Genomic DNA, 12,345 nt, shown 5'->3' on the forward strand with positions numbered 1-12,345 from the left:
AAGACATTAATCTTCATGTTTGCATGCTACTGACAGCTACGTCTCTGCAAGAATCGTGAAATTCGTCATTTTCCAAATCTTTCCAAACCAACAAACAAAACACATCAGCTACTGTCTTATTGGACTGAATTAAATGTTACAAAATGTTATTATTTTGTCATGTAAGATATATTACTGCATTGATAGTGTTCCTGTGCCGTTACTAAGGAACTCGTTACATGGTGGCCAAAGTACAAACACAAGGTAGGAGGTATCTATCTTTCATCTTGCCACATGGACAGCCCGAACAGTTCTTGGTGTCAACAGGATATCGCCAACGACCATTCGCAGGCGTCTGGCTGCACGCAGGGTGCGTGCTGGATGTCCTGCCAGCCGACACATTTTGACATCACGTCACCAACGACTACAGTGGTGCAGCCAACACCTGCGATGGAGAGCACGTGAGTCCAGATTCGTCATTCACCGCGCTGATGGCATAACCCGAGATTAACGGCGACGTAGTGAGCGTTATGGCAGGAACTGTGGCCTCCAGGCCGACCGTTTTGTGTCTGTGGAGTGATGGTTTGGGGTGGGATAACGAGTGCTGGACGTACGCCCTTTCTTTTAGTCAATGGAAATTTAGCGAGTTTCAGGTACAGAGACGAAATTGTTAATCCAGTCGTCATGTCGTTTCTCCAGCAGAATGGTCCAGGAATGATCTTCTAGCGGAACAATCCTAGACCTCATGTCGTCAGAGTTGTTCAGCAGCTCCCCGACGCAGCACAATGTTTACGTCCTTCCGGGTCCGCTCAATCCCCAGATCTGTCCCCTGTTGAACACGCCTGGCACGAAATGGAGAGGAGATTGAGACGTTGGCCAAATACCCCAGTCACGCTTCAGGAACTCCGCAAGTTGCTTCCACAGATATGAAATGCCATTCCTCAAGACTTTTTGCGACGTTTGATTGGCTCTATGACGCGCCGGTGTCAAACATGCACCAATGCTCATGGAGAACATGCACGGTATTGACTGTGTGAATTTCATTTTGAGCGTTCTCGCAATGTGACCTCATTAGCATGTGTCCGCCAGAAAAGTTTGAAATGTGTCATTTGCAATCCTATTGTGGAATGGATTTCCTGGAATATTAATTAATAAGTCTCATCATAAAAATACAAGTTGTTAATTCACACGTCTAACTTCAAGTCAATCACAATAACTTTTGCCTTCGAGTATATTATCAGGCGACCTCGAAAATGATCTACTTTCAAGTTATCATATCGTGGACTCAAACGTTTGCATCTTGGAGCATGAATGTATTCTGGAAGTCTCGAGATGTTGTCTCGTGGCCTCCAGATAATGTCTCCTGATCAATAGAGGGTCTCGTAGCCTCCAGATAATGTCTCCTGATCTCACGATACTTTTTTGTGATCACTAGAGACTGTCTTGTGGCCTCTAGATGTTGTGTCGTGGCCTCCAGATAATATCTCCTGATCAATAGAGTGTCTCGTAGCCTCCAGATAATGTCTCCTGATCTCACGATACTTTCTTGTGATCACTAGAGAGTCTCTGGTGGCCTCCAGATAATGTCTTCTGATCACTAGAGAGAGTCTTGTGGCCTCCAGATAATATCTCCTGATCTCATGATACTTTCTTGTGATCACCAGAGAGTGTCTCGTGGCCTTTAGATGTTGTCTCGTGGCCTCCAGATAATATCTCCTGATCTCATGATACTTTCTTGTGATCACTAGAGAGTGTCTTGTGGCCTCTAGATGTTGTCTCGTGACATTCAGGCAATGTCTCGTGATCTCATGATACTTTCTTGTGATCACTAGAGAGTGTCTTGTGGCCTCTAGATGTTGTGTCTTGGCCTCCAGATAATATCTCCTGATCAATGGAGTGTCTCGTAGCCTTCAGATAATGTCTCCTGATCTCATGATACTTTCTTGTGATCACTAGAGAGTGTCTTGTGGCCTCTAGATGTTGTCTCGTGGCCTCCAGATAATGTCTCCTGATCAATAGAGTGTCTCGTAGCCTCCAGATAATGTCTCCTGATCTCATGATACTTTCTTGTGATCACTAGAGAGTCTCTGGTGGCCTCCAGATAATGTCTTCTGATCACTAGAGAGTCTTGTGGCCTCAGATAATATCTCCTGATCTCATGATACTTTCTTGTGATCACTAGAAAGTGTCTTGTGGCCTCTAGATGTTGTCTCGTGGTCTCCAGATAATATCTCCTGATCAATAGAGAGTCTTGTAGCCTCCAGATAATGTCTCCTGATCTCATGATACTTTCTTGTGATCACCAGAGAGTGTGTCGTGGCCTCTAGATGTTGTCTCGTGGCCTCCAGATAATATCTCCTGATCAATAGAGTGTCTCGTAGCCTCCAAACAATGTCTCCTGATCTTATGATACTTTCTTGTGATCACTAGAGAGTGTCTTGTGGCCTCTAGATGTTGTCTCGTGGCCTTCAGATAATGTCTCCTGATCTCATGATACTTTTCGTGATCACCAGAGAGAGTCTAGTGTTCTGTAGTTGTTGTCTCGTGGTCTTCAATAATGTGTTGTGATCTCGTGATGCTTTCTCGTGATCTCTAGATCAAGTATATTGGCTATTGGGTAAAGCAAAGTTAATTCTATATTCTATAACTTGAATTCAGTCTTAACCACATGGATGCCTCTGCAAAATATTGAAATTAACATTTCCATGTTTCGAGCATAAAAAATCGTATTATACAAGTATGTACACTTAAGGTCTTAGTTGAATTACAGTTAGTTGTAGCGTTTTCGGCCATGACCGGAAGTCGCTTCTTCATCGTGTTCCTGTTCGCCTCAGTGCACTATTTACATGCCTAACATATATCTATACTTTGATCATAGAGTTGCCCACTTGACAAGAGTCTTCACCAGTCAAGCACCTGAGACCATTACGATTACATTGATTTACTGAAGCTTTGATCACTTTTGTAGGTTGAATTATTACTCAATGATTTGTGGAATCTTTCCACGTCCAACTCATTCTTTGACACGGATGTTGACGCGTCAAGGGGATGTCATGGAAAGATCAAGAGGCTTTTCCTTCGGATTAGACAACCATAATCTGCTTTTCGTGGTCAATTCACTGTTTTCCCTTCGGCCGGTATAATAATTGTCTGGTGATTGCTGAAACGAAAGTGATAAAAGTAGAACTTATATACTAATGTATATTTTAATATGGAAATAATACTCTTAGTTACTGGGGATGAAAAAGCTGTCGGCCATAAGGGCCTGCAGAAAACAAAAGCTGTGGGTCCGAGTGGTTTTCAGTCGGCTTCGAGCCTTATGACCGACGTTTATTTCGAACGCTGCTGCTGAGACTAATCCCATTACAAGCCACGAGTCCAGATCTCAGTCCCAAGGAGTATTTATGATACACTTTAGGCTGTTGTGTTCGACAGAGTCCTACCCGTCCAGACTATGAATTGACTGAAGGTTTTCATGTGGAATAGAACAGGATTCCTCAAAATCAAATACGGAGAACGATCCAAAGAATGAGGAGGCGTCTTGAATCAGTTGTTCGTGTGCAGGGAGGTTACACAGGATACTGATGGAAAGTCAGTACTTGGAGTTTTAAGACATTAATCTTCATGTTTGCATGCTACTGACAGCTACGTCTCTGCAAGAATCGTGAAATTCGTCATTTTCCAAATCTTTCCAAACCAACAAACAAACACATCAGCTACTGTCTTACAGACTGAATTAAATGTTACAAAATGTTATTATTTTGTCATGTAAGATATATTACTGCATTGATAGTGTTCCTGTGCCGTTACTAAGGAACTCGTTACATGGTGGCCAAAGTACAAACACAAGGTAGGAGGTATCTATCTTTCATCTTGATATCTTCGAGGACATTGGAAATTTTTAGACTGTAACAGATTTGACTTGTTTTTCGTCAGGAGATTGTAATATGTTATATGTAATTTAATATTAACCCGTATTCACCGCTGTACTATTGCTGATGCGACTTATTGTCCTCATCATGTACTTACTATGTCGACCGACGTAATGAGAAGAGATGACACATGTATACTGACCCGTGAATGTCTACGTGTGTGTATATGTTCATACTTAGTGAATCTCTCCGCCAGTACACTTTGCGAAAACATCGACTGATGATGATGGTCTGGAGATTTAACGTGCGTTTTTCGACATAATGCGTACACGGAACATCGCCTGCCGACACATGTATTTTATAAAGACCCAGCCCCACACCGCTTGCGTCATCCATTACACTTACAGCTGATGTAGCATTATCACCAGCAGCTCCCTCCCACCCCGAGCTTCTTCCTCCCTCCCACCCCGAGCCTCTTCCTCCCTCTCTACCCGAGCCTCCGCCTTCCTCCCACCCAGAGCTTCTTCCTCCCTCCCTCCCCGAGCCCCGCCGTCCCGAGCCTCCGCCTCCCTCAAAACCCGAGCCTCCTCCTCCCTCCATCCCCGAGCCCATGCCACCATCTTTCCTCGCGCCTCTTCCTCCCTCCATCCCCGAACCTCTTTCCTACCTCAGTCCCCGAGCCTCCTCCTCCCTCCCACCCCGAGCCCCGCCACCCTGTCTTCGCCTCCCTCCCACCCCGAGCTTCTTCCTCCCTCCCTCCTCGAACCTCTTCCTCCTCCCCGAGCCCCGCCTCCCCGCCTCCCTCCCACCCCGAGCTTCTTCCTCCCTCCCACCCCGAGCCTCTTCCTCCTCCTTCCCCGAGCCCCCTGCCTCCCTCCCACCCCGAGCTTCTTCCTCCCTCCCTCCTCGAGCCTCTTCCTCCCTCCCACCCCGAGCCCCCGCCACCCTGTCTCCGCCTCCCTCCCACCCCGAGCTCTCTTCCCCTCCCTCCTCGAGCTCTTCCTCCCTCCCAACCCGAGCTTTTTCCTCCTCAGTACCCGAGCCCCCGCCTCCCTCCCACCCCGAGCCTCCTCCCTCCCACCCCGAGCTTCTTCCTCCCTCCTCCTCGAGCCTCTTCCTCCCTCCCCTCCCCGAGCCCCGAGAGTCCGCCACCCCGAGCGTCCGCTACTCTCCCTCGCCGAGCCGGAAGCAGTTTGCAGGTCTGCCTGAATCGAAGTCCAGCCAGTGAAGATTGCTTCTTCTATTTTCTATAATTGTCTTTCTCTGAAATGGCGCGCGACACCGTGTCACCTTTTTGAGCTATTCGCGCATTGCTTATCGGAATTTAACAGACCCACGTCTGTCATCCAGTGGAATTAGACTGACAGATTTCGACCCGCCTTCATTCTCCATGTAGCAGGAAACCAACAACTGAAAGTATTGTCCAAATATAAACACATCAGCTGTATATTGTCGTTATTTTAAAGGAATGGTGTTCTTAATGCAAATGGGCCTAACAGATAGCGCTGCATTCTATCCTCTTTGGACGGCGCCAGACACATTTGTATGTAAAGGACAAATCGAGACTGGCGGTGTTTGGTCCGGATTAACGTTTTGATGTTAAATTAAAACGTAAATGGCATCGTTATTTCTTTAATTTACGGTGCTTGATCATAATAATTTCCCCAGAAACATCATTTTCATTTCTAATACGTTAATAGACCGCTGTGATTAGTCTGACTGGTTTTAACATGAGTAAGAGATCGCCATTTTCTCCAGACTTGTGTAATGCACTATTCTTGAAAGTCAAATGAATAAGACTTATTAGCTAATTGACTTAGTGGACACTCACGTGACTCTACGGACTGACCAATAGTGTGAATAGGTACTAATAGAGCGCATAACGTCCATTTTCGGCAACGCAGACATTTGAGACTGGGTGCAGTCTCTCAAAGAAATTGTTAAATTGAGCATTCAGCTTGATTACGAAATCGAGGCTCTTTGTCATGCGCTCTTCTGACGAACTGGTTGGAACCAAAGGCTGACCTTTATGAGACTTGTCAAATTTAATCACATCACAGACAGTGTAATTGCAGAACGAGACACGATATTCAGCAAAATAAATCGTATTAGTCCCCACTCCGTTTCACTGATGATTTAGTTAACTGGATTTAAATGTTGGTTTGTTTCGACCTATTACTCAGAATCTCCGAGAAGCTTTAGTACTCTACATAAATAAACTAAAAGTTGAATATCTGTCATCACATGGATACAAGAGAGGGAATGTTTGTTTTTCAATACTTAACAAGAGAACACACTTACCATTTCCGACAAATAAGTTTTCTACAGATTTTCATGATGGTTTGATAAGCATTCACTCTCTCTCTCTCACTCACTCACGCACTCACTCACCCAAATCCCTAAGTATTCCTGTTACAGATGCAGCTCTCCAAGAGTTGTGATCGAAGTAGGCACACATAGAAACAGAGATCTTTTATCTGTTAGTTTGTTCCAAATACGACTTTCAAGAATGAAAAAAATATAGAACTGCCAAACACATCCACTCTACAATTATTTATGTTGATTATATTTGCAAATAATATGAATATTCTAATTTTAATCAGTTATCACGTAATTCTAATTAGAATATAAACTGTCAATGCCATTTGCACCCACTCAAAAAAACAACAACAGATTTGTATACTATGGGCCTGTAGCCTTGCACTGTGGACTATACATTTCTGTACACAGTGTTTACTTGTAAACCGACCGGTGAAGATCCGGCTCGCTGACTCGGTTGTCACATCTCCCAATTTGCGTAGATCGATGCTCATGCTGTTGATCACTGGATTGTCTGGAGCAGACTCGATTATTTACAGACCGCCGCCATATAGTTGGAATATTACTGAGTACGGCGTTAAACAACAAACCAACCTTTCTTGAAACCGCGTGTCAAATAACGTCACCAATATCAGTGGTATTCCGTACCTGCAACTGAGGTATCGAAGTAGGTGAACTGCTTATGATACATGGCATCCAGTTCCAGAGTTTCACAGAGGCAGCGCCGGGGAGAAAATACAAGACACCCCCGTTCCCTCGACTAATGGTCATTAGTGGGTGATGATATACTCCGTTGATATTGGAAGAGTAACTGTTCTTCAGTTCAATGCTGGCTGTGAAGTACGGGCGCGCGTCTAACGGGATTTTCTTAATGGTAAATCTCCATAACATTTATATCTGCAAGTCTTATTGGGGAAGGTCGAGGACATTGTTCTCATTTAAACAAATATGTTTTTATGCAGTTCTCTTTATGTAACTTGACTCAGTGGAAATGGTGCTGTCCCGCAAGCACAGTATGAAATCTGTTTTACTATAAGCTATATACATATAGTAATTTGAAGGCTTAAGGAAAGTGTTTTTTTCTGTTTGTTATTACACACTGAGAGAACTGTTGAACATTTGATCATGTACATTTAACCATCACTCAGTACTGCATTGGTTAAGACTGGGGTAAGTAATGAACTGACCCCTCCAAGTTTGAAAGGTAAAGTCGAGCCGAGGTATACACAAAGAACTTAGTTAAGCACCCCCTAATATATCTCACGATTGAATGAGCCCCGATCGTAACGCTTTTGAGCATATCTGGGACATGATTGGTCGTCGTGTGCGACAAAGGGATCCTCCTGTACAGAACCTGGCCCAATTGTAAGCTGCTTTACACTAAGAATGGCGTAAACTGCCCCTTCAGAGGATCAGGAGGCTGACAGGGGGTATGATGAGGAGAGTGCTGGCTGTCACACAGACGAATCGTGTAAGACACGCAAAATGACATTTTGTTCAAATTCACCAATAAATTCAACATTAAACATTCCAGGGTCATACTTGTAGAGACATGGTTTTGTATGAAAATCATTGTTTTTTTAAAATAAGCACCTATCAACATAAAATCAACATGGATTTTAATCATTTTGTCGATTTTTATGTTTCAAGGATCATACGGGTCAGAAAAAATGTTTTTTCATCGTGGTCACCACGAGAAGTTTTATGAAAAGTGTTGAAAACGTATCATTGCAAAAATACAGGGATGCTTTATTAAGTTCTCTGTGCATATAGTGCAGGGGCTTGTGTAATTCCGTGGGAATTACATGTTAATTTTTGGAACCAATACTAATTGTAATCACTGTTGTGTATGGATTCAGGAAAAGCATGGTTCCATTTTTTTCTGTTTGCTATAAGTGTCATTGTGGGGTGATGGAATATGAGTTCCCAAAATTGCTTGCGACACAATTTCGAGAAAAACATGTTTTCATAAACCTATCACAACATAGTCATGTAGCATATCAAAAGACAGCTTATGATGTATGGCATAGAGATTACCACATAATAGGCTTCTAATTTCAATTTGGTGACATAAAATATGGCATGATCATATAAATTAATCAAATATTGTCTTTCCTTCATCGGACACCAACATTGTAAGTATTGGCCTATATCAATTAAACGATTTATTCAATTAATGTATTCTCCGATTTGACAATATATACTACCATGACACACGTATGTACGTAGTAATAATAGTACCCAGGTAAGGTTAATGTGACTATCATATAGTCGTGCACAAGTGACACTCGTGTCTGGGTAATTAAATGACAAATGACATAAAGCCAAATCTACAGTCAATAGAAACTGAATGTATTAATACAGAAGTGACAAATTATATGACAGTAAACAGATAACTACATATTACAAGTGGGGTATGCAAGTGCAATATATAATGTGCACTAGTATATTCATTTTAACTTTCACATTGTTAAGTAACTTGCATAGTCAATCAATCCGTCATTAACCTGCAAGAACAAAATATGCTGTTGAAATACAAGCTTCGACATTATTTGTCATACAAACACAAGCATGAATTCTTTTTTTTCTTAATTTGGAAACTAGTCGGGCCCTCGTTAGAGAACATTCCTCCGCCTGGCACAGAAATTTCCTCTCAGTATTACATATTTAAAGTACTACTGTGTACTTGTACTTTAATGTACTTTCACCAAACCGTACGCAGATAAACCTTGTGTCATACCTAACATAATCACCAAGATTCATTCAAATCCATCCATCACTTCTTGAGTTATTATTCATATTTTCCATGCTCTCTGTACATGTACTTTAACATACACTCTTCAAAAAAACAAAAAAAACAAGAATGAATGGAAACGCAAAACAAAATTTGACAAAATGGAAGTTGGTACGTAAATGTTAAATGAAGCATGCTTTGAGGGTTGAATATTGTTGTTGGTATGGTTTAGAAGAACATCCGTGAGCGAATGCAACCATAAACGATTTTGAATGGTTGTATCGATCATGATTGTCATGATGAGCTTGACAGGTATGGAACACAACCAAAAGCCGCAATTATTCCTTTTCGCGTGCAACCTATGATTATAAAAGGCCCAAATGCATCTCGCAAATTCATCCAAGACCCTTGCTAATATTGGATGAGAAAATGGAACGTCTCAACGGTGCCCAACGAAATATTGCCATTGGACGATTACAAGCTGGCGAATCCAAGAGTGACGTGGCCAGGACCTTCAGCATTCATCCCAGCACAATAACTCGTTTGTGAAATCGTTTTGTGCATTCCATTTCGACAAATGATCACCCAAGACCAGGAAAACCGTGAGTCACCACATAGCCAAAGATCGCTACATCCGGGTAACCCACCTACGTGACCGCCATCATTCCGCCAGTACGATTTGGAACCCGGAAAATGTCCGACCAGACAACCAGCAACCGTCTCCGAGAGGTAGGTATGCTTACCAGACGTCCACAAGTTGCCCCCTCTCTGACACGATTACATCAACGTCCGTGAGTCAGGTGGTGTAACGCGGTGCAGCCATGGAGCCTTGCAAACTGGAGGCACATATGGCTCAATGATGAATCGCGGTATCCCCGTGACGGAAGACAACGTGTCTACAGACCACGCAATGAACGTTTGCATCCGACTGCATCAGGCAAGTGGACAGATTTGGTGGAGATGGTGTGATGATGTGGGGAGCCATCTTACCATCCAAGGCAATCTTACGCCCGCGAGATATATACTGACCAGATTCTCTCTCCTCACGTGCATCGTCTTGTCGACCGCCAAAGGGAGCTGTACCACCAGGGCAACGCCAGACCTCACACAGCACGTGCTACAGTGGACTACCTGGACAATAACAACATCAATGTCCTCCCCTGGCCCTCCAGATCCCCAGATCTGAAACCAATTGATTACATGTTGGATCAGATAGATAAACGTGTACGTCAACGTCGTAATCCGCCATTGAGGCTTTAACGGTAACTGCTGTTCAACATGCTGCAGGAGGAATGGAGAAGGATCCCACAACGAATTATCCAACAATTGATTCAGTCTGTGTCAAGGTGGTGTCGTGCAGTTCTAGCAGTAAGAGGTGGTCATACAAGGCAGTAATGTCAACGTCACCTGTAATGACTATGATGACTGTCATTCTTGTGAAATGTGCACGAGATACTAATGTATTGCTCTACATAATTTCAATGCTGTACCGTTTATTTTCGTTGATTTACATAATTGAATAAGACCAAGTTTTTCCATGATATTTTGCTTTTGCGTTTCTTTTTTTGAAGAGTGTACTTTTTCAACATCTAATTGATTTGTCCTGGGGACATACCCAAGAGATCCAGACAGTTTCATTGAAATCCATCCTGTAGAATTTGAGTAAAGATGCTAACACATAAATACACACACACAAACAGGGTTGAATGCATACCTTCTGCAACAAACCTTCGGTTTTGCAGAAGCACTTATGATCATAGTGATTATTATGCATGCATATATTATTGAGATTCATGATATATAATGGTAGTTGTAACACACCCATCACAAGGTACATTTGACATACTACATGCCTATGTTGTGATGGGTTTATAAAAAAATGTTTTTCTCACATTGGTGTTGCAGCTCAATTATGGGTACCGATGTTCAGTTACCCCAGAATGACACTTATAATCATCGGTGAGGTGAGGTGAGGTGAGGTGAGGTGAGGTGAGGTGAGGTGAGGCGAGGCGAGGCGAGGCGAGGCGAGGCGAGGCGAGGCGAGGTGAGGTGAGGTGAGGTGAGGTGAGGTGAGGTGAGGTGAGGTGAGGTGAAATGGCGTTTAACGTCATAATGAAGATTATTTCGCTCATATGACGACGTGCATGTATGTGTATGTGTGGCTGCTTGTACTAGTCCAGACTTAAGCTTAGTTTCATAATGCTAGCTCACTGAGATACCATGCCGCAGTTAAGCATGAATACCCCACTCAGACACATTATACTGACTCCAGCCGACACAGTCCTTGTTGTACCCATTAATGTCGAGCGCCAGGCGGTGACCAACAAGAATCATAATGTAACGTCTTTTGGTATGACGCGGCCGGGGATCGAACTCACGACCTTCCGCTCTAACCACTACACGACGGAGGCGGTCCCAACAAGCAACAAATAAATGATGGAGTAATTATATTCTAAATGTAACTACGTTCACAAATCAAACCAAACCAAAGTAAAGGTATCACTGTGGCGGTACAAAAGTGTATGGCAGTACAACTTTAAAGGCAGTAGAATACAAGCGCAGTGACGGGAGCCAAAACATTCGCGCCCCTTGTATACCCATGAAAAAGTCCAGGAATTTCAATACTGTTCTCAGTATCACTGAAGATTTCACACATTACTGGAACATGTGAACGTTTAGTTAGTGCAGTGTTCTCTCGTTTTAGTCCATATATACATTGTGAATGCCGACTATGTTTCATTGTGATATTGTTTCTGGAAATGGGGAGAGTCCTTTTACTCATTGAACAGACAATGTAACTCTGTGGTATGTAGTTGGTTGGTTGTTGTTGTCTGGACCAGACAATCCAGTGCTCAACAGCATGAGCATTAATTAACGCTATTGGGATACGATGACACGTGTTAACCAAGTCAGCGAGCCTGACCACCCTTTCCCGTTAGTCGCCTTTTATACAACAAGCATGGGTTACTGGAGATCACTTCTAACCCGGATCTTCACGGGTCTTTGGTATGTAAGTTATATCGCGTACGCATATAAGTTAACAAAGCATCCCTGCCTTCCGACACATCAGCAAGGCGAAGAAAAAAGGGGTACAAAATATCAAAGGAGCCGTCATATAATGTTGAACCGTGTTATCTTTCTTCACGTTTAAGCAGAATATACTCAAAAATATTTACTTGGGGAATATTTAAGTTGAAGTAATCAGACAGGGAGACTATCTTGATGAGCCACTGGTTAAAAAACATCGATCATTTTCAAGAAACGATCTCCCCAGAACCAGCAGACGGAACGCCATCAGTAATGACTTTTACATCACCATCACAGCCGTTGAAGTAATTGCGTTTTGCAACGAATGACGGCGAAGTGTTTATTTCTACTTGGGGCTTTACTTATCTCACAAAGGTAGTGTTGAACCCATTCCCAACGAACCAGGCTGTAGAT

General features: G+C 43.1%; 1 protein-coding gene across 1 annotated transcript; it reads left to right on the forward strand.

Annotated features, from left to right (window-relative positions):
* The first annotated feature begins 273 nt into the window (after positions 1-273).
* Positions 274-5,079, forward strand: LOC124286035 (vegetative cell wall protein gp1-like). Its single transcript, XM_046722351.1, has 2 exons — positions 274-349; positions 4,259-5,079. The coding sequence occupies exons 1-2, from the start codon at positions 274-276 to the stop codon at positions 5,077-5,079; spliced, it is 897 nt and encodes a 298-aa protein (XP_046578307.1).
* The last annotated feature ends 7,266 nt before the right edge of the window (positions 5,080-12,345 follow it).

This window comes from Haliotis rubra, unplaced genomic scaffold (genome assembly GCF_003918875.1).
Source record: "Haliotis rubra isolate DU_JTF1 unplaced genomic scaffold, ASM391887v1 Scf373, whole genome shotgun sequence".
NCBI lineage: Eukaryota > Metazoa > Mollusca > Gastropoda > Lepetellida > Haliotidae > Haliotis > Haliotis rubra.

Bases quoted from the DNA above. Each gene is read 5' to 3' on its own strand.
- LOC124286035 (XM_046722351.1), top strand. From the start codon at position 274: ATGGACAGCCCGAACAGTTCTTGGTGTCAACAGGATATCGCCAACGAC. The intron at 350-4,258 runs GTGCGTGCTGGA...TTACACTTACAG, and splicing joins GGCGTCTGGCTGCACGCAGG to CTGATGTAGCATTATCACCA.